The sequence below is a fragment of the Mirounga leonina genome, unplaced genomic scaffold (genome assembly GCF_011800145.1).
Source record: "Mirounga leonina isolate KUSES-001 unplaced genomic scaffold, KU_Mleo_1.0 Mir_97, whole genome shotgun sequence".
Lineage (NCBI taxonomy): Eukaryota > Metazoa > Chordata > Mammalia > Carnivora > Phocidae > Mirounga > Mirounga leonina.
The window spans coordinates 6777700-6799119 of NW_023270889.1; the positions used below are offsets into that span (position 1 = coordinate 6777700).

Below are 21420 nucleotides of genomic sequence, written 5' to 3' on the forward strand. Positions count from 1 at the left end.
TTCAATCAAATCTAATTATTATATGTTGTTGTTTGTCTCCTAAGTGATTCCTTGATGTGAGAAGAACAGAATCTTGATTAGAAAACAACTGACAAATATTTTATTAAAAACCTAATAAGACTTGCACTGTGGTAAAGCATGGAGTTTCAAAGAATAAAAAAAGATACTTTGGGGTTTTGAAAAACTTGGATTGTTCTCAATTTCCAAGGGAAATGGTATGTGAGGTGTGGCATTCTCAACTTGGCATTGAAAAACTTGAACTCACTCCTGGCCTCTCATTAAGATGTTTCAGAGAACAGGAGCACCTGGGTGGCTCAGTCGTTAAGCGTCTGCCTTCGGGGTCCTGGGATCGAGCCCCGCATCGGGCTCCCTGCTCCGTGGGAAGCCTGCTTCTCCCTTTCCCACTCCCCCTGCTTGTGTTCTCTCTCTCGCTGTGTCTCTCTCTGTCAAATAAATAAATAAAATTTAAAAAAAAAAAGATGTTTCAGAGAACAAAAAAACAACAATAAAGTATAGATGTTTTGAGTTGTGTTAATAGAAATGGAAAATAAAATACTCGATGCCTCCATTACCCCAGTAGACATGAGAATTTGAATAGAAATTTTTTTCTTGCTTTTCCAGAACTTTTTTTTCACAAACTTCCCACCTAAATCTTAGTAAAGCTGTAATTTCTACAAATTCACATTCCACCTTGTTTCTTGACTGAAAGCATTGGCTGTACCCAGACAACTTCATCCTTGGAAATCTGCACCAACAACTCCATTTGTTGGGTTTCTGTAGAAATACAAAATGAAAAAAAAAAAAAAAAAAGCATTGAGTTTAGTGAGTTAAGATAGGTTTCCTATATATAAAAACAAAATTCATTAAAATGTAGATAGTTTTTGGTAGAATCTAATGTCATATTTGTGAAATCATAGTTACCTAGAGACTTATGTACAGCAGTATATGTTACAATTGTGTAAATTGTATAATAATACTGTAAAATTATACATGTCCAATGATACAAAATTGGATGAATAAATTATGACCTCTCCATTGTAGTTATTGAAAATCATGTTTGCAAATATCAAAGTATACAGAAACATGCTCAATATTTTATATATATGTATATATATCTATAAAAAAGAGTAAAAGAAGCAGATCATAAAATAGTATAAAAATAGGATATACATGACATATTTACTCAAAAAACATGGAAGGACATGCCATTTAAGATCTTATGTAGCAGTAATTATCTCTAAGTCATGGGATTATAGGTAAATTCTCTTCATGTATCTGTGATATCCAAATATTTGACAATGAACACGTGCTATATTTGCCCATTTAAAAATTGAGGGTTTTTTTTTATTATTCGTTTCTTTTTTTATTTGAGTATAGTTGACACACAATGTTACATTAGTTTCAGGTGTACAACTTAGGTGACAGGTTTATGCATTATGCTATGTTCACAATTGTAGCTCCCATCTGTCCTGATGCATTGCTATTACAATATCATTGATTATATTCCTTGTGCTGTGTCTTTTAGTCCTGTGACTTACTCATTCCTTAACTGGAAGCTAAGCTAAAGCTAAAGCTCCCCTTTAACCGTTTTGCTCAACCCCCACACACCACTCTGGCAACCATCAATTTGTTCTCTGTATTTATAGGCTTGCTTTTTTTTTTTTTTTTATTCCACTTATGAGTGGAATCATATGGTATTTGTCTTTCTCAGTCTGACTTATTTAACTTAGCATAATATCTTCTAGGTCCATCCATATGTCTCAAATGGCACAATAGCATCTTTTTTTATGGCTGTATAATATTCCATTGTGTTTATATGTCTGTGTGTGTGTGTGTATAGCATATCTTCTTTATCTATCATCTACTGATGGACACTTAGGTTGCATCCATATGTTGGCTATTGTAAATAATGCTGCAATAAATATAGGAGTGCACATCTTTTTGAATTAGTGTTTTTGTTTCTGTTGGTTAAGTGCCCAATAGTGGAATTATTGGATCATATGGTGTTTCTATTTTTAATTTTGAAGAACCTCCATTCTATTCTCCTGGTGGCTATACCAATTTACATCCTCCCCAACAGTGTATTAGGGTTCCTTTTGCTCCACATCCTTACCAATGCTTGTTATTTTTTGTCTTTTCTATTTTAGCTGTTCTAACAGGTTTAAGGTGATATCTCATCATGATTTGGGTTTGCATTTCCCTAATGATTAGTGATGTTGAGCATCTTTTTATATGTCTGTTGGCCATGTGTATATCTTCTTTGGAAAAAATGTCTATTTAGGTCCTCTGCCCATTTTTAAATTGAATTGTCTTTTGTTTGTTTTTGTTTTGTTTTGTTTTTTGGTATTGAGTTGTAGAAGTTTTTTGTTTTTTTTACTTCAGATATTAACCCCATATCAAATATATTACTTGCAATTATCTTTTCCCAATCAGTAGGTTATCTTTTTGTTCTGTTGATGGTTTCCTTTGCCGTGCAAAAGCTTTTTATTTTGGCATAGTCCCAATATTTTTGCTTTTGTTATCCTTGCCTTCGGAGACTTATCTAGAAAAATGTCGCTACATTTAGTGTCAGAGAAATTACTACCTGTGTTCTCTTCTAGGATTTTTATGGTTTCAGGTTTCACATTTAGGTCTTAATCCATTCTGAGTTTACTTTTGTGTATGGTGTTAAAAAGTGGTGCAGTTTTAGTCTTTTCCATGTAGCTATCCAGTTTTCCCAGCAACATTTATTGAAAAGACTGTCTTTTCCCTACTGTATATTCTAGCCTCCTTTGTCATAGATTAATTGACCAAATAAGCATGGGTTTATTTCTAGGCTGTCTGTTCTGTTCTATTGGTCTATGTGTCTATTTTTGTGCCAGCACCATTCTCTTTTGATTACTACAGCTTGTAGTACATCTTGAAATCTGGAATTGTGATACATCCAGCTTTGTTCTTTCTCAAGATTGTTTTGGCTATTTGGGGTCTTTCGTGATTCCATACAAATTTTAGTATTATTTGTCCTGGTTTTCTGAAAAACGCTGTTGGTATTTTGATAGGGATTGAATCTGTAGATTGCTTTGGATAATGTGGACATTTTAACAATATTTTCCCAATCCAGGAGCATGGAATATCTTTCCATTTGTGTCATCTTCAATTTCTTTCATCAGTGTTTTATAGTTTTCAGAGTACTGGTCTTTCACATCTTTGATTAAGTTTATTTCTAGGTATTTTATTCTTTTTGGTGTAATTGTAAATGGTGTTGTTTTCTTAATTTCTCTTTCAGCCACTTCATCATTAGAATATAGAAACACTACCAATTTGGGGGTATTAACTTTGTATCAGGCAAGTTTACTTATTTATTACTTCTCTTAATTTTTTAAAGGAGTCTTTAGGATTTTCTATGTATAGCATCAGGTCATGTGCAAATAGTGACAGTTTAACTTCTTTACCAATATGGATAGCTCTTATTTCTTTTTCTGGTCTGATTGCTGTGGCTAGGACTTCCAGTACTATGTCGAAGAAAATTGGCCACAGTGGACATCCTTCTCTTGTTCCTGATCTTAAAGGAAAAACTCTAAGTTTTTTACCATTGAGTATGGTTTTAACTGTGGGTTTTTCATTTATGGCCTTTATTATGTTGAGATACGTTCCCCCTACCCCCACTTTGTTGAAAGTTTTTATGGTGAATGGATGTTGTATTTTGTCAAATGGTCTTTCTGCATCTATTGAAATGATATGATTTTCATCTTTTGTTTTGTTCATGTGGTGTATCACACTGATTTGCACATACTGAACCATCCTTGCATCCCTGGAATAAATTCTAACTGATTGTAGTGAATGACCTTTTTAATATATAGTTGAATGTGGTTGGCTAATATTTTGTTGAGGATTTTTGCATCTATGTTCATCAGGCATATTGGCCTGTAATTTTCTTGTGTGTGTGGGGGGGGTGTCTTTGGTTTTGCTATCAGGGTAATGCTGGCCTCATCGAATGTATTTGGAAGCTTTCTTTCCTCTTCTATTTTTTAGAATAGTTTGAGAAGAATAGATATTAACTCTTCATTAAGTGTTTGGTAGAATTCACCTATGAATCCATCTGGTCCTAGATTTTCATTTTTTGATAGTTTCCTGACTACTGATTCAATTTGTTACTTGTAATCAGTTTGTTCAGATTTTCTATTTCTTCCTGGTTCTGTTTTGGAAGATTGTGTGTTTCTAGGAATTTATCCATTTCTTCTAGATTGTCCAATTTGTTGGTCTATAATTTTCCATTGTATTATCTTACAGTTCTTTGTATTTCTGTGGTGTCAGTTGTTACTTCTTCTCTCTCATTTCTGATTTTATTTATTTGGGTCCTTTCTCTTTTTTTTCTTGATGAGTCTGGTTAAGGGTTGGTCAAGTTTGTTTACCTTTTCAAAGAACAAGTTCTTGGTTTTACTGTTTTTTTGTTTGTTTGTTTTTAGTTTCTGTCACTTATTTCTGCTCTGATCTTTGTTTCCTTTCTTCTACCCATCTTAGGCTTTGTTCTTCTCTTTCTACTTTCTTTAGGTATAATGTTATATTGTTTATTTGAGCTTTTTCTTGTTTCTTATGGTAGGCTTGTATCTATTTACTTCCCTCTTAGAACTGCTTTTGCTGTGTCCCAAGGATTATGGACTGTTGTGTTTTCATTTCCATTTGTCTCCATATATTTTTTAAATTTTTTCTTTGATTGCCTTAATTGACCCCTTACTTATTTAGTATCATGTCGTTTAGTGCCCATGTGTTTGCATTTTTTTCCTGTTTTATTTTCCTTGTGAAAAAACTGTTTTGATCAGAAAAGATGGATGGTATGATTTTGACCTTAAATTTACTGAAGCTTGTTTTGTGGCCTAATATGTGATTTATTCTGGAGAATGTTCCATGTGCTCTTGAAAAGAATGTGTATTCTGTTGTTTTGGGATGGAATGTTCCATATATATCTGTTATGTCCATCTGGTCCAATGTGTCATTCAAAGACACTGTTTCCTTGTTTTCTGTTGAGATTTTTCTGATATATATATCCGGGACACAAGTCCTTTATCAAATATGTGTTTTACAAATATTTCCTACCAGTTGATGGCTGTGTTTTTATTTTCATTTTCTTAATATTGTCTTTTAAAGAGCAAAAATTTTTAGTTTCCATGAAGTACACATCATGAACCTTTTTTGTGTGTGTGTGCTTGAGTGTTATATCTAAGAAATCAAACATACAGTGGAAGGGTATTCCATTGTGCTAGTTTTAGGGAAAAGCCTACAAAATCAACAGTTTATTCTTAAATTTTGTTAAATAACCTTATTTCAAGATAAAGTTCTATAAAATATTTTTTCCATAATTTAACAAATAACTCTGTTCCCCTTTTGAAAGTGAATTCACTTATTTATTTAATTATTTATTTATTTTTACATTGTTATATTAGTTTCAGGTGTACAATATAGTGATTCAACAATTCCATACATTACCTGGTACTTATCATAAGTGCACTCATTAATCCCCATTACCTGTTTAATCCATCCCACCACCCACCTCCCCTCTGGTAACCATAAATTTGTTCTCTATAATTAAGAGTCTGAATAAAAAAGGGGGGATGCCTGGGTAGCTCAGTCATTTGAGCATCTGACTCTTGGTTTTGGCTCAGGTCATGATCTCAGGGTTGTGGGATCAAGCCCTGCTCAGCAGGGATTCTGCTTGAGATTCTCTCTCTCTCCATCTGCCCCTCCCCCATTCATATGCTCTCTCTCTCTCTAAAATATAAAAAATAAAACAATCTATTTCTTGGTTTATCTCTCTCTCTTTTTTCCCTTTGCTCATTTGTTTTATTTCTCAAATTCCATATATGAGTGAAATCATATGGCATTTGTCTTTCTCTGATTACTTATTTCTGTTAGCATAATGCTCTCTAGCTCCATCCACATTGTTGGAAATGGCAAGATTTCATTCTTTTTTATGGTTGAATAATATTCCACCATATATATGTATATATATGTATAATATATGTATGTATATACGTATATCTCACATCTTCTTTATCCATTCATCTATTTTTTGTTTTAAGTTTTTAAATTCTAGTTAGTTAACATATACTGTAATATTGGTTTCAGAAGTAGAATTTAGTGATTCATCACATACATATAACACCCAGGGCTTATCACACCAAGTGCCCTCCTTAATACCCATCACCCATTTAGCCCATCCCTGCCTACCTCCCTAAAAGTGAATTCACTTTAAGTGGCCTTTTTAAGAACCACTTCTTGGACAATGAGGACTTTTTGTACATGAAAAGAATCTAGTGAGGGATCTTTATGAGAAAGAATATGCATCACCAACAAGAGGGAGATTTTCTTGCCTTCCCTGGCATCAATTCCAGGCCCTTCTGTCTCACAACACTAATATAAGCCTCACCATTTAGAAATACCTGTCACTATTAGGGAACTCACAACTCCTCCCCAATATATATGCAAACCTACAGTTTTGATTTAGTATTTGGTTGAGATGAAAAGGAAACATTTAATAGCCCATTAAAGCACTGAGAAGAAGTGTGGTTTTGAATCCACCAACATTCAAAAACATTTCTGGAAAATCATGGACTGGATTGTCCCTCCTGTATCAGGGCCATTTCCTAAAGTGCCTCAAAGCACTTTCAACACCCTAAGGCATTTGGCTCTGGAATTCTGGTGTTGGCAGGAAGCTCTTCATCCCATCTGCTCTTTCTACCACCTTCACATGGTGAATAATTAATAGTCTTCTTGATTTTTTTTGGAATAGAAGCCAAAATCAACACTAGAACAGAACAGATTGCTGGGCTCCACTCCTTTCTGGGAAAGCCCAGCAGAGGCTTCCACATGTTCCATGAAGACCTGACAGCATGGCTATAGGAATGCCATACATAGCCCAAACTGGCCGCCAAACGTGAGTTGGTTGCTTCTGAGGGCAGTGCGTGTCAGTAAGTCAGCAAGGATGCTATACCTATCCCAAATAATGCATGAAACAAAGTTAAAGTTATATCTATCATGACTTTTGGTTTTCATTATTCCACAGACAATAGCAATTTAGTCAAATAGTAAGGCTACATTTTCAAGGCAAGTACTTGTTTTACTTTTCTCCAACTCTTTATTTGGAAAATGCTCAAATTTACAAAAATGTTGGAAGACTAGTACAATAAACATTCAAATACACTTTGCCTACATTCACCAATTTGCTGCATTTGCACTGTCTCTCTCTTTCTCACATCTTTCCTCTCTCTTTATCTCTTCTTCTCATTCTCTCCCAAACTACTTAAAAGTAAGTTGCACTTTTAGTCTCATTAAGGTTAAGGGCATTTTTAAAAAAGAACCATAATTCCATTATGACATCTAATTTTTCTCCAAGATTCAACCTAGTTGTAAAAATTATTCAGCTGTTTTTGTCTTTTTAATTTTAATTTAGAATAGTGCCCCTGCTTTTGGTTTTGTTTTTCATGATACTGACTTAAAAAAAAAAATACAGGCCAGTTGTAGAATGTCCAACATTTTGGATTTGTCTAATTGCTTTCTCATGTTTAGATTCAGGTTGAACATTTCTGACAAGATTAATTTATAGGAGATATTGTATATTTAATGCATAACATCAAAGGACATACAATGAATGCCAGATTGAACTACTACTATTAATGCTAAATTAATTACTTGGTTAAGGTGATGAGCATTAGCTCTTTTTATTTAAAATTATATCTAATAAGCACTGAGTAATGTATAGAACTGTTGAATCATGGTATTATACACCTGAAACTAATATAATACTGTGTGTTAATTATACTTGAATAAAAATAGTTGTATCTAGTAAATGATCTATGAGTGATACTTTACAACTGTGTGAGTATCCTATTTCCTACAAACCCACATCCCAATTTTAGCATTCTTTGATGATATTTACCTAGATAAGCTATTACACTGGAGATGGCAAAATGGCTAATCCTATCTATTAACTGGAATTTTTCTCAAAAGACGAACCACTCTTCCTCCATTCCTATCCCTTTTGAATATCATAGTAGATTCATGAGTTATTTTAAAATTTAATGGATTATAATATATTACTATCTCTATACTTTTTGATCCTCCAGCTATATCAAATTTGGCCAAGAGGAGCCCCTTTCAGTATGCTCCTCTGTCGTTTTGATATTACCCCCATTAGTCTTTGAGCAGTCCTTTGCTTTCTGGATCAAGAAGCTATCCCATGCTCACTGTAGCTTTTTCTTGTCCCCTATCTGGAATCAGCCAATTCTCCAAATGCTCAGTTCCTTTTATTAGGGAGTGGTATTTAAAAACTAATATCTGAGTAATTTGTATTTTCCCTGTTACTGGGATACCATTGTTTCTAGGCTATTCTAATGGACAGAACTAGGAAGTATACTTTTAAAATGAATTCATGTTGATATTTCTAGTTCAAATTTAGCATTACATCATTTTTTCCCTAGCTTTTTAAATGTCATATTTGTACTTTTTCTCTCATAGTGAGAATTTTGATTTCTTATAGTAATATATTTACCTATTTGTCATCTTATGTCATAAATTCAACAGTTTAAGAATTAAAATAGTATTACAACTAACAATAAACCTATTAGGTAAAGGTTAACATTGCCTTTTCTCTTAGAATTGGTCCCACTAGGACTTTATAATTAAGACACTATTTCCAAAGGTGCTTGAATTAATTCCGCTTCCTGAATGACTATATTATCAATTTAATAGGCAGTTAGATTCATTTGTTTCTCTTTGTATTCAGTTTTAGAATTTGCTTTTTTTCTAAAAATATTTTAATGAAAAAGCTACCTTCCTTTTTTTTAAAGATTTTTTAATTATTTATTTGAGAGAGAGAGCAAACAAGAAGCAAGAGAGAGCACAAGCAAGGTGAAAGGCAAAAGGAGAAGAAGACTCCCTGCTGAGCAGGGAGCCCGATGTGGGACTCTATTCCAGGACTCTAGGATCATGACCTGAGCTGAAAGCAGAGGCTTAACCAGCTGAGCCCCCCAGGCATACAGAAAATGTTATCTTTCTGTAAACATTTCATTATACTACAAATGAAACATCTGAATCCATTACAGACCACCTCTTAAATCTTAAAAACCAGGATAAAACATTGAAATTTAAAAGTAATCTTGAATATTATATAGGCTAACAATCCTTACATCACCCCTGCATTAACTTGAGAATTACTCAACTACTTATGACATCAATTACTGGAACTCCAAGATACTGTCCTTAACTAGAAATGTTTCAAGTTGTGACTTACATAGTGGAACTCTTAAAAACAAGTTTATTTCAGTTGTTCAGATTCTTTTTTTTTTTTTTTTAAGATTTTATTTATTTATTTGAGAGAGTGAGAATGAGAGGGAGAGAGAACATGAGGGGGGTAGGGTCAGAGGGAGAAGCAGGCTCCCCGCCCAGCAGGGAGCCCGATGCGGGACTCGATCCCGGGACTCCAGGATCATGACCTGAGCTGAAGGCAGTCGCTTAACCAACTGAGCCACCCAGGCGCCCCAGTTGTTCAGATTCTTAACAAATTATCTTTATTACCCAATTTTCTTCAAGATTTCAGTATGTATCAGGTTTTTTGAAAAAAATGTAGCCTGGGAAACGGTAACATGTGAGACGGCTTGACAAGATCAGTTGAAAAGTTTGTCTCAACCATTTCCCCCTCCTTTGAACTTCTGTATATATATATATATTTTTTTTAAACTGGTGCTATGACTGAAGAGCACATTTTTCAGGAATGACAGTGGAACTACCTTTAAATAAAATCACTTTATTTCATAAGAAATGAGATGGACCGTAAAGAAAGAACAATGCCTTTAAAAAAAAATGTTTCCTATCTTAATTTCACACTAAAACCACTTTGTAAAGAAAATTTATCATTAAAGGGCTAATACCTTCTTCAACACTTCATTCTATGTGTAGAAATTCAGTCCTGATTTAGGTACAGAAACAGAGCCAACCAGTCATTTTCTGAGAATAAACTCTGGCAAACTAAAGGGTTTGCTTTTTTAAATCTTTTTATTTTAGCCGTATTTTTTGAATATATAGAACATTTACATAGCTCAAATTACAAACTATATTAAAAAATTCTTTACCCTTCTACTATTCCCATTTACACCCAATTGGTAACCATTTTCTGTCCTTCCTATGTTGTTGGGGTTTTTTATTTGCAAAAACAAGCAAACGTGTGATAATTTTTTATCTCTTCTATTTACCCCTTTTTCTTACACAAAATGTAGCATACTACAATTGACCCTTGAGCAGCATGGGTTTGACCTGCACAGGTCCACTTATATGTGGATTTTTTCAATAAATACACTACAGTAGGGTAAATGTATTTTCTCTTCCTTATGATTTTCTTAACATTTTCTTTTATCTAGCTTATTTCGATTTAAGAAAATAGCATATAATATATATAACACAAAATACATGTTAATCGACTCTTTTGTGTCATTGGTAAGGCTTCTGGTTAACTGTAGGTTGTTAGTAGTTAAGTTCTGGGGAGTCAAAAGTTACACTTGGATTTTTGACCGTGCAGGGGTTGGCACCCCTAACCCCCATGTTGTTCAAGAGTCAACTATATATACACCATGATTTTTCACTTAAAATACATCCCCAAAATCATTCCATGTTAGTTTATGGACATGTTCTTCATTATTATTTATGGCTTCATAGAAATCCATTGTGTAGATATATCACAGCTTATTCTACTCTTTTCCACAAATAGGCATTTTGGTTATTTTTCATTTTGCTATTGCTAACAATTTAATATTGAATAATACCCATTTTCCTTTTATATGTAGAGACATATCCTCAGGAAAAATTTCTAGAAGTGAAATTGCTCAGGACTATGAGCTTCACAAGTTGTTCCTGTGTTTTTCTCCCCCTCTTCGGTGGGATGGCTAAAATGGGCTGGAGTTGGGATATTTCCCTTCCTCCACGTCACTTAGGCTCTGATTAGCTAGTTTCTCCTGAGGGCAGGCCTTGTTAGGAACAAAGTGCTCTGGCATATTTCCAAATGTTTCCTTTTCCCTTCCCTCTGCCAGAAGCTTGAGGGGATTTTTCTTTGATACTTACTAGGAGAACCTGGTCAAGCTCCAGGAGGTAAATCTCACAAAACTGTGGCTGCCTACTTATGACTGAGTCTTCCTGGCTTTTTAATTCTCAAAGTTGTCCATATTGGGACTTCACAATTCATCAATTACAACTCAGACTGTAAGCCCTTATCCCTAATACAAAGCTACTTGGTTTTATAGCTTTATGTTAAGTATTAAAATCAAGTTGTATAAACCCTTCAACTTATTTTTCTTTTGTTTCAGAATTGATTTAGCATCTTAAGGCCCTTTGCATTTTCATATACGTTTTGGGATCAGCATGTCAATTTCTATTTTAAAAGTCTCTGAAATTTTTATTTGAATTGTTTTGAATCTATAAATCAATTTGGGGAAAATGTATATCCTAATGATATTAAGTGCTCCAATCCATGAACCAGGTATATCTCTCTATTTAGATCTGTATTAATTCTCTCAGTAATATTTTCTAGATTTTTAAATAAAAATATAGTTAACAGTAATATTTTGTAATTTTTAACGTAGAAGTTTTACATATCTTTTATAAAATTTAATCCTAAGTACTTTATGTTTTATAACTGTAAGTAGCATTTTATTGCATTTTTCAACTGTTTGCTGATACAGAAATGGAATCATTTTGTATAATGACTTCCTACCCTACAAACTTGCTAAATTTATACTGTTGATTGCTATCTCTAGATCTGCCAATTTTTGCTTCATGAAATTTAAAGCTCTGTTGTTTGAAGTATACATATTTAAGATTGTTGATTTTTCCTAATGATTCCATTTTATCATTATTAAATGGCACTCTGTCCTTCTTAAAACTCTTGGTCTTGATGTCTACTTTGGTATTAATAGAACCACCAAGTTTCCTCCTGCCTTCTATATATTTGTGTCTTTAAATGTATGTATGTATCTTAAAGAGAATAAAAAAGACAAATTACTTTTGAAAAATCAAATTGATATCTTTAAATTTAAAACTTGTCTCTTTTAGGCAGAAATCGAATTTGATTTGTCTTTTTTATCCAGTCTGACAATTTCTGCCTGTTAATTGGAGTGTTTAGACCATTAATGTTTGATGTAATTATTGATATGATTTGGTTTATATCTATCATCTTGATAGTTGTTTTTCATTTGTCCATTTTGTTTCTCTTTTGTTTCTTTTCTATGTTCTTTTGTGTTTATGCAATTTTTTTCATTTCACATTTTATTTCCTTTGTTGAATTATTATCTATATCTGTTTTTATTATTTTTTAGTGGTTGCTCTAGGGTTAATAATATATGTCTGGGGGCGCCTGAGTGGCTCAGTCGTTAAGCGTCTGCCTTCGGCTCAGGTCATGATCTCAGGGTCCTGGGTTCAAGCCCCACATCAGGCTCCCTGCTCAGCAGGAAGCCTGCTTCTCCCTCTCCCACTCCCCCTGCTTGTGTTCCCTCTCTCGCTGTGTCTCTGTCAAATAAATAAAAAATCTTTAAAATATATATATATATGTCTGAACTTATCCAAGTCTATTTATAGTCAATACTGAACTATTTCGTACTTCACAACTCCCAGTTCAGAAATGCAGTAACCTTAAACAATATAATTTCATTTACACAACCCATCACAGAATTTCTGGTGTCTCAGCTAAGTGACTGTGCTGTTAACAAGGTGTTGTAGCTGTCTTTCCACTCCTGCTGGGCCAGGACTCCAAAGTCCCTGGCACTGCTGGGCCACTAGTAGTATCTGTTTTATTCTCCACCCTTTGGTAAGCCTCATATCTAGCACAGCCTTGGCCAAGGATTTGTGCAGAACTCCCCAGTCCAATCTCCATGAAAACTTCTGGGGTGCTGCTCTGTGTAGTCCCCTCTTCTCTGGTGCCTGCCCTGCAGATTCCAGCCACTTCAGCTTCCTCAAGTCAGCAGGACCATCTTGCTCTGCTAACTCCATTTCACTGGCTTCAGTACAGAAATTCTCAAGCAGGGAGGTAGGGTTAATATGAGGCTTCCCTTGTCAGTTTCTCTTCTTTCAGAGATTGCAGTCTTTCACAGACTGTTGTCCAGTTTCCTATGTACACTGGAGGAGGGCTAGCTCAGTATCTGTTAGATTTACTCAAAACCAAGAAGTTTTAGGCACTTTTATAATGAAAAGAATATGTTTCAGGGTACAAGCTCATGACATCTATAAGTTAGAAACTTGTAGAGTTTACCTTCACTTTGCTTTTTATAGAATTTATCTGTTTGAGAGTCTCTAGTAGTTTAACTGGAGTTTAAGAAGATATTGTACAGGTTCTTGAGGCATTCTGGAAGAATTTAACTTCATTTTATGTATTCTGAGCATTTCAGAATTCTCCACAGTTTCCCTCTGCTTGCTTCGCCTCTTTGGCCTTCTTCATTCTCTTTCCTATGCGTCTTCACTTTCTCTCTCTTTTTAAAAAAATTTAATACATACTTGTATAGGAGATCTTATGGGCCCAAAATTCTGGGGGGCTTGGTGGATATTAACTCATTTAATTTTTGAGTGCAGTGAGTAAAGCAAAGGGGAGTAGTGGATGCAAGGCAAGTGAGCGTGCCTTACCACTTGTTTTCCTTCTGGAAAATTAGGGGAATTGTTTGTCTTGCTCTCTTGTTTGTCTGGTCTTTCTTAAGCTATTAGAAAAAAAACCTTTGTTATGTTTGTTTTGGAGAAATGTAGAACAATTATGCACAGCTTTTTAGGTGAATTGTTAGGCAATTAACTCCCCTTTTTGTTTCCCTTCACTCCGTAGAGACTGGAAGAAGTTTTTGCCCTTCCTCATATTATGTGATTAATTTTAATACAGGAAGAAACTCTGCCAAATATTCTGTTTCAGAAAACTTTCAAATGAGGCAGATCTGGTAAGCTAAATTTCAGCTCAAGTAATAGTTACTTAGAAAAGAAAAAATTTTTTAAAATATAGGACTGATTTACTAACTGCTTCTAAGAGCCTGTCTGGATTTATTTATATTTTAGTTTTTCTGGCTCTGGAATAGTTTTTCTGGCTCTTTTGTGGCAGTCAAAATGCCACAAAAGAAGTACAAAAACATGACTTTCAGTGTCCAAACAATGTGGTCTAAAAAGTAAAGCAAATTGAGGGGAAAAAACAAAACACAACATTACCTCTGTTCTCTCTTATGTTCCACAGTTAAAACATCCAGTGCCTTCATGTTTTTCCTTTATCAGGACAATGCTCTCTTCAGAGAATCTGGCACCTTAGTTCTCAAAGGCCAGAGTGATGGAAAATCATCTGACCTACAGCAGCAAGGACACCAAACTGTAAGAGGACACGGGGAGCCAGCATTCCAGTCTTGACTTTGGCCTTTGCAGTGAGACCTTCCCAAATGGCAGTGCCAAATGTTTAACTTTTTACCATGAATATAAAACCTCATTCCTGGCCCATGCATATTGCTATGAGACCTTCATAAATCAATTAACAGGCGTATCTCACACCAGGTAAAATGGAAAATCTTTCTTATATGAGACCCTGGTCAGAAGGTGGCCTCCCTCTTTCCTGGACTGGAATTTGTATTTGTCTGCCAAAGCTACTGTGGCTCTTTGAGAGCCAGATTAGGCCCTCACAGGGAAGTTGGGGTCATTGTTCACATCAAATGCCACCTCAGGGCCTACACTCACACTTCTCCCTCTGTCTGGAACACTTACCCGCACTCCTCATGACTAACCACTTATCCTCAGACTTCCATTTCAAGGTTACCTCTTCATAGGTGTTTTCATCAATCACCCAATATAAATGGATTCTCTAGACACATTCTCTTATAATTCTTATGTTCTTGTCCTTCAAAGCATTTATCTCACTATGCTAGTATGTCATTTATCTCTGTTTATTGCTTGTTTCATCTACTGAATCCTGTGCTCCATGAAGCCAGGAATCATTTCTTTTCTTTTTTTTTTAAGATTTTATTTATTTATTTGACAGACAGAGGCATAGTGAGAGAGGGAACACAAGCAGGGGGAGTGGGAGAGGGAGAAGCAGGCTTCCCGCCGAGCAGGGAGCCCGATGTGGGGCTCGATCCCAGGACCCTGAGATCATGACCTGAGCCGAAGGCAGATGCTTAATGACTGAGCCACCCAGGTGCCCCGCCAGGAATCATTTCTATTTGACCAACCACAACAAACACAGTCTCTAGTATAGAGCCTGGCTCATAGTGGGCATTCAGTATATATTTGTTGAGTAAATCAATGAACCACCTTTCCTCTACCCACACCCCCACAGAGGACTCTGGCAGCCACATGGAGAGAGCTGCAGCAACCAAACATGGAGTGGGGGGTGTACAAATTCATCTTATCCAAAATTATGCAGAGGATTCACAAAAGCACCCTGAGGCAAGAGTCAGAAATATGCAGGGTGAATCATGAAAAGTGAGGTCTCTGCCCCCTACAACCAAATAAGGAAACCAGAACGCACACAGGGCATATTTAACTAGGCACCTTATAGAAATCCAGGGCAAAGGGCAGGGCTCTTGTTGCTTATTTTGCAAATTGAGGTTTTTAAAAATTTATATACCAGTGTTAATAATCTGCCTCCCTGTGGGTAGGATGATGAAAGTAATTAGCACAGGGAAAAGTAACACCAAAGAAAGTCAGCTTATTGGAATAAGAGCTTTCAGAGCAAGGGTACAGAATAAAGCATTTGACACCATCTCTCAGGCAACTGCAGAAATACTTGTCTGAGTAGGCTTAAGTGAAAACTGAGTATTCAACTAAAAGGAATGTATTCAACAAGAATATCACACCAGCTTTCCAGGGTAACAGAGTTCTTTTGGAACCAATATACATACCTTTAATTCTAATCTGGGGATGGCAAATAAATTGTATCTGATGGGCTAGTCTAAGTCCATTGGCAGTGGCTGCCCAGAGTACTAGACTGTGACAAATTCTAAGGCTGAGTCTGGGCTCAGTGAGGAAATGAGCTATGCCCAGGTAGTAATGTCTGATGGGCAGAGAATAGGGATTAAAACGAATCATGCCATGTTGCTGTCATTACCATTAAACTAAAAACAACAGCAACAAAAGTTTTATTAATTGGGATTTTGATTCAGACTCTAGGTAGGGCTGACATGATGGCCAACTTGAGGGAAATAACACCAAGCAGGAAGAGTCTAGAGGTATCATTATTAACATCACACCCGAAGAGGTGCAATTTTCCCCCATCCCATAAGGAACCATCTTCATTCAAGGTCCATGGCCTTCAGAATACCCCCTTTTCTGACCCTTTCTTGGAGCTGCCTTTTACCTGTGCGATCCTTGCTTCCCACCTAGACCAACTAGCCCATTCTATGGTCTTCTGCAAACTCTTAGTGTAACTGTACACAGAACATTGCTGTGCTGGACCTTGGATAAATAATCACAAGGGAATATTGACTCAGATAACGTGTTAAGTCCTATCCTTAAATTCTAAATTCTTTGATTCCAGGACTTTCATACCTCTAAGATAGATTACATTTAAGAAGTGTGGAAGTCTCTCCATTTTTTTCATCAAGAAACCTGGGAAACCCCATAATCTAATTCTAACAGGAGCTGAGTCACAGAAAGACTTTTTATAATACTAAACAGAAAATCATCTACAGGAACAGGGCTCAGTTTATAATTCCTAGTCCCAAGATCAGGCAACTGGACTAGTCATAGTTTTTAGGAAAATACATTTCTTGATTTATAAATAAAAATTTTAAAAGCTAACAAGGAAACAAAAAAAAAGCAAAGATTTTTTTCATATGTGATTTTGTTTTATTTCATTTTTTTTTGTTAAATATAAAAGAGTATTTACAGAAGTTGAAAAAAATTTTCGTCCTCTTTAAATTATATCCCCAAGGGATATCTTCATCTTGTAGGGATATATTCACCCTTCTTTTCTAGATAAGCCGTTGAACAATGTCCCATAGACCTTTACAGTCACTTTCTGCATTATAGTCCTCCTATGACATAAACAAGTCAAACCCAAATCTTGGTAGAGAGAAAACAGAAATCATCTGTCATATTGAGGGCATTAAATCACACTCTTCTAAATTTCTCCTAAATTTCCCATTAATGAGGTAAAAGTTAAGGCACTGACATAGAAATTTGCATAAAGTCGATAAGGTTCATATTGTTTATTTTTTAAAAATATTTTCCCTTAAAATCTGACAAAATGTTTTGTGGACTTAGTAACGTATAGTATAGTAGAGTGCGGTATAATATAGCTATGATGTTACTAATTACACTTACCTATGCCTGTGATTTAAACTCTTGTGCATCTCCATTGTCTGTACAGATTAAAGTTCAAGTTTTTTTAAATAGCTTACAAAACCCAACTTAATCTGTTATTTCCTATCTCCCTAACTTCATCTCCCTTTATCCTTTTACCTGTGATCTCCAAAAGTACCAAATTGCTAGCAATCACCAGCGCACTGGCCTTTCCTTGCACCCTTAACTTTGGCCATGTAGCCTCCTCTGCCTGAAATTGCCTGTCCTCCCTTCATTGCTTGGTAATTTCAATTTATCCTTACCAGGCTCCTCCTTATACCATATCCCCATTTATGCAGAGGTAGGTGCTTCTCTTTTACTTCATAAATGCTGAGTTTTCATATCTATCATTATGGAAATAATTGTTAGCATTTTACATGTAGTCTCTCCGTCTGGAAAGTAGGCACCAAGGGGCACCTGGGTGGCTCAGTCATTAAGCGTCTGCCTTCGGCTCAGGTCATGATCCCAGGGTCCTGGGATCGAGTCCCACATCGGGCTCCCTGCTCCACGGGGAGCCTGCTTCTCCCTCTCCCACTCCCCCTGCTTGTGTTCTGCTCTCGCTGTGTCTCTCTCTGTCAAATAAAGAAATAAAATCTTAAAAAGAAAGAAAGAAAGAAAGAAAGTAGGCGCTTGCAGGGCCGTGAACGCTTGTTCCACTTTGTGTACTCAGTTGCTACGTCAGTGGCAGTGTTTGGCTCATCAGAGGCCCACACATACGTGGCTGGGTGATAAATTAATCAATGGAGGACATTCATCATCTCAGGCAATGAAGGAGAAAGGTGCACAATAACTGTAATGCTCTGTGATGAGCAACACACACACACACACAAGCCAAAACAAAAAGCTACAAATTCGACACGTTTACTTACTTATGACTGGAGAGCTTATATTACAAATAGGATGAGTGAATCTCCACGCAGATTGAAGAAGAGAATTGAAGCTGGTTTAGTGTCACTTCTGCTTCTTGATTCACTCTCCTCTTCTCCCCAGTGTAGCCACGGTGCCATCCTCTCTTCCCTAGTTCCTTCTCTGATAACCAGATCATCCTTCCACAGTCACCTCTGCTCACAGATACTGTTCTGTCCTCTCAACTTTTAAAGCATTTTCAGTCTACACTACTGACTTGGCATTTTAAACGTGACCTGTACCCACAGACAGTTTGTCTGTGTCCTGTTTTTTCTATTAGGTCGTAAGTTCTTGGAGATTAGAAACCATGCTTCTTTTTTCCCCTTTTAATTCCAGCAGTGTGTCTTGCACGTGGAAAGTGTCTTACACAACATGTAGTACATTATGTAACAACGTGGGAGCAACAGAGTTTGAATTGAAAATCGGGAAACCTGAATTGAGAACCCAAGCTTTCACTTAAAAGCTTTCACTTAGGGCGCCTGGGTGGCTCAGTCGGTTAAGCGACTGCCTTCGGCTCAGGTCATGATCCTGGAGTCCCAGGATCGAGTCCTGCATCGGGCTCCCTGCTCGGCAGGGAGTCTGCTTCTCTCTCTGACCCTCCCCCCTCTCATGCTCTCTCTCTCTATCTCATTCTCTCTCTCAAATAAATAAATAAAATCTTTTAAAAAAAAAAGCTTTCACTTAAAAGCTTTGTGACTGTGGGAAACTTACTTAACTTCACTAAGCTTCAGCTGTGTGATATGTGAAATCAAAATAATGATGCTTCTCTAACAGAGTGGCGGGGAAGATAGAATGAGATCATGTTAGTAAAGTGTTTCTTTTTTTTTTTTTTAAAGATTTTATTTATTTATTTGAGACAGAGAGAATGAGAGAGAGAGAGAGTACATGAGAGGGGGGAAGGTCAGAGGGAGAAGCAGGCTCCCCGCCGAGCAGGGACCCCGATGTGGGACTCGATCCAGGGACTCCAGGATCATGACCTGAGCCGAAGGCAGTCACCCAACCAACTGAGCCACCCAGGTGCCCTAGTAAAGTGTTTCAACCGTGAAATGCCCTTCAAATATTAAATAATACTATTATTTTGGAAGAAACACCTCATTTTTCAGGATCTCTTTTTCTATTAACTACTTCATCTATTCCCAGCAGCTATAAATAATTTCTAGGCTCCTGGTTGTCATCTGGTTTCTCAGGGAGGAAGACAGACATTTACCTGTTAGTCCATCTTCTCCTCCAAGAGTTTCAGAAATGCTGGTTTCCTGCTTTACTTCTGGGTGCTATATCGGTGTGTGAACTGGGAGCCACTACAAGGAAAACAAGTCTTCATAACAGTGGAGGTTTATGACAAACAATATAGTCTTCGTTTGTTCCAGCTTTGAAAAGCATGATTAAAAAAAAAAACTATAAAAGTAATACAAGTCCATGAGATATCATTAGAAAAATATAAATGGATAGAAAAAATCACAATAAAATTATCCATAATCCCATTATAATTATTGATAATGCTTTGGCATATTTATTTCCAGAATCTTTTTTTTATGCTTATATATTTTAACATAGTTCTAATAATTAATCACTAAGTAATTATTATCCATAATAATTCAGATGTTTGATAAACCAACATTTTAATGGTTACAAAATTTAAATGTGGGGATTTTCCTTAACCTTTTCCTGATTCTTGAACATTAAGTTTTCAATTTTCATCATTATAAATACTGCTGTGACTAATGTCTTTCTTTTTTTTTTTTTTAGTTTTTAAATTTTTTTATTTATTTATTTGACAGAGAGAGACACAGCGAGAGAGGGAACACAAGCAGGGGGTGCGGAGAGGGAGAAGCAGGTTTCCCACAGAGTAGGGAGCCCGACGTGGGACTCGATCCCAGGACCCTGGGATCATGACCTGAGCCGAAGGCAGATGCTTAACGACTGAGCCACCCAGGCGCCCCAACTAATGTCTTTCTATATACCAGTTTTTTATTTCTTTCTTTCTACACGTAAGATGATTTATTCAGGAAAAATCAATAGAAGTGTCATTCCTGTGTCAAAGGGCCCAAACATTTCTTTCTCTTTTTAAAGATTTTATTTATCTGAGAGAGAGAGAGAGAGAGGGAGAGCATAGCAGGGGTGAGGGCTTGGGACAGGGAGGTGGGAGGGGCTGAGGGACAAGCAGACTCCCCGCTGAGTGGGGAGCCCTAGTAGGGGCTCAAGGCGGGGGATCCATCCCAGGACCTTGAGATCATGACCTGAGCCAAAGTCAGACGCTTAACAGACTAAGCCACCCACATGCCCCTCAAAGGGCCCAACATTTCTAAGCCTCTGATGGTCTGTCCTAATTTGATTTCCTTTGAAGAATCCTACCCTACACTGAGTGGGGCAGCCTGAATGGAGGACACATCATGATTTAGGCAATTTATTGTGATGATGGTTAATGTCAATAAGATGAAAAGAGAGAAGTGGGCAGGTCTCAGGCCGTATTATTTAGAAACAGAAATGACTATAGTTCTACTCTCCAGTATAAGAGATAATATGCAAAGAATTTTATAGAGTATTTGAAGCATTTTTTCCTTACATAAAAACTATTTGTTGAATTGAATAATATTTCACTTCGCTTCTGTAGCACAGAACTCTGACTTAAAGACACTCTATCAAATCCTTCCTTTATGAAATCAGGACCAAAATCCAACCGGATTTGAATCTCAGATCTGAGGAATATAGGAGACGGTGATTTTTTCAGAGAAAGGCTGAATTTTATCTGAGATGGGGCCAGAAGCCAAGCCATATCACTGAAACTACTTCATTTGGAACTTTCTTCCTAATCTCAAAATAATAAGGCCTTGGCATAACCAGCTCAGAACATTATTTATAGTTATCTGTTTAATTAAAAAAGAGGGAGAAGCAATTCTACCATTACATGCAATATTTTGGTAGAGGTTTTCTGCTAAAAAGCAAACGACATGCATTTTATTTGGACTTGCTCTCAAGAAGATGTTTGGAAAGGAACTTTCCAGGACACAGTGTTTTCTTCTTTTACCCCTCTAAAATGGTGTAGTTCTAAGCTTTCCTCTCTTTTTCTTCCAAGATAAGATTGTTGACAGATACATACAAGTCATTAGAAGGTTTGGGGGTTTGCTGTAGTTGTTTGTTTGCGTGTTTGTTTCTTTTCTTTCTTTCTTTCTTTCTTTCTTTCTTTCTTTCTTTCTTTCTTTCTTT

The 21420-nt window shown here is 36.3% G+C and overlaps 1 protein-coding gene and 1 long non-coding RNA gene across 5 annotated transcripts in view; one reads left to right on the top strand and one right to left on the bottom strand.

Moving 5' to 3' along the window:
• LOC118006542 (F-box only protein 4) overlaps positions 1-21420 on the top strand; it is a 441418-nt gene that overhangs the window by 159315 nt on the left and 260683 nt on the right. Inside the window, exons 8-9 of one of the 4 annotated variants that reach the window (XM_034999248.1) lie at positions 13823-13931; positions 14257-14952. The exons of the other annotated variants lie outside the window; for them this stretch is intronic. Of the exons in view, the coding sequence (XP_034855139.1) occupies positions 13823-13931; positions 14257-14290 (143 nt within the window). The 3' untranslated portion in view covers positions 14291-14952. Of the gene's footprint in view, positions 1-13822; positions 13932-14256; positions 14953-21420 lie in introns of those variants that run through there. 4 annotated transcript variants of the gene reach the window in all.
• LOC118006544 lies at positions 405-18240 on the bottom strand. Its single transcript, XR_004678107.1, has 4 exons — positions 18180-18240; positions 14194-14325; positions 691-774; positions 405-443 (listed from the first exon to the last, which is right to left on the bottom strand). It is a non-coding gene; the product is annotated as an uncharacterized LOC118006544 (long non-coding RNA).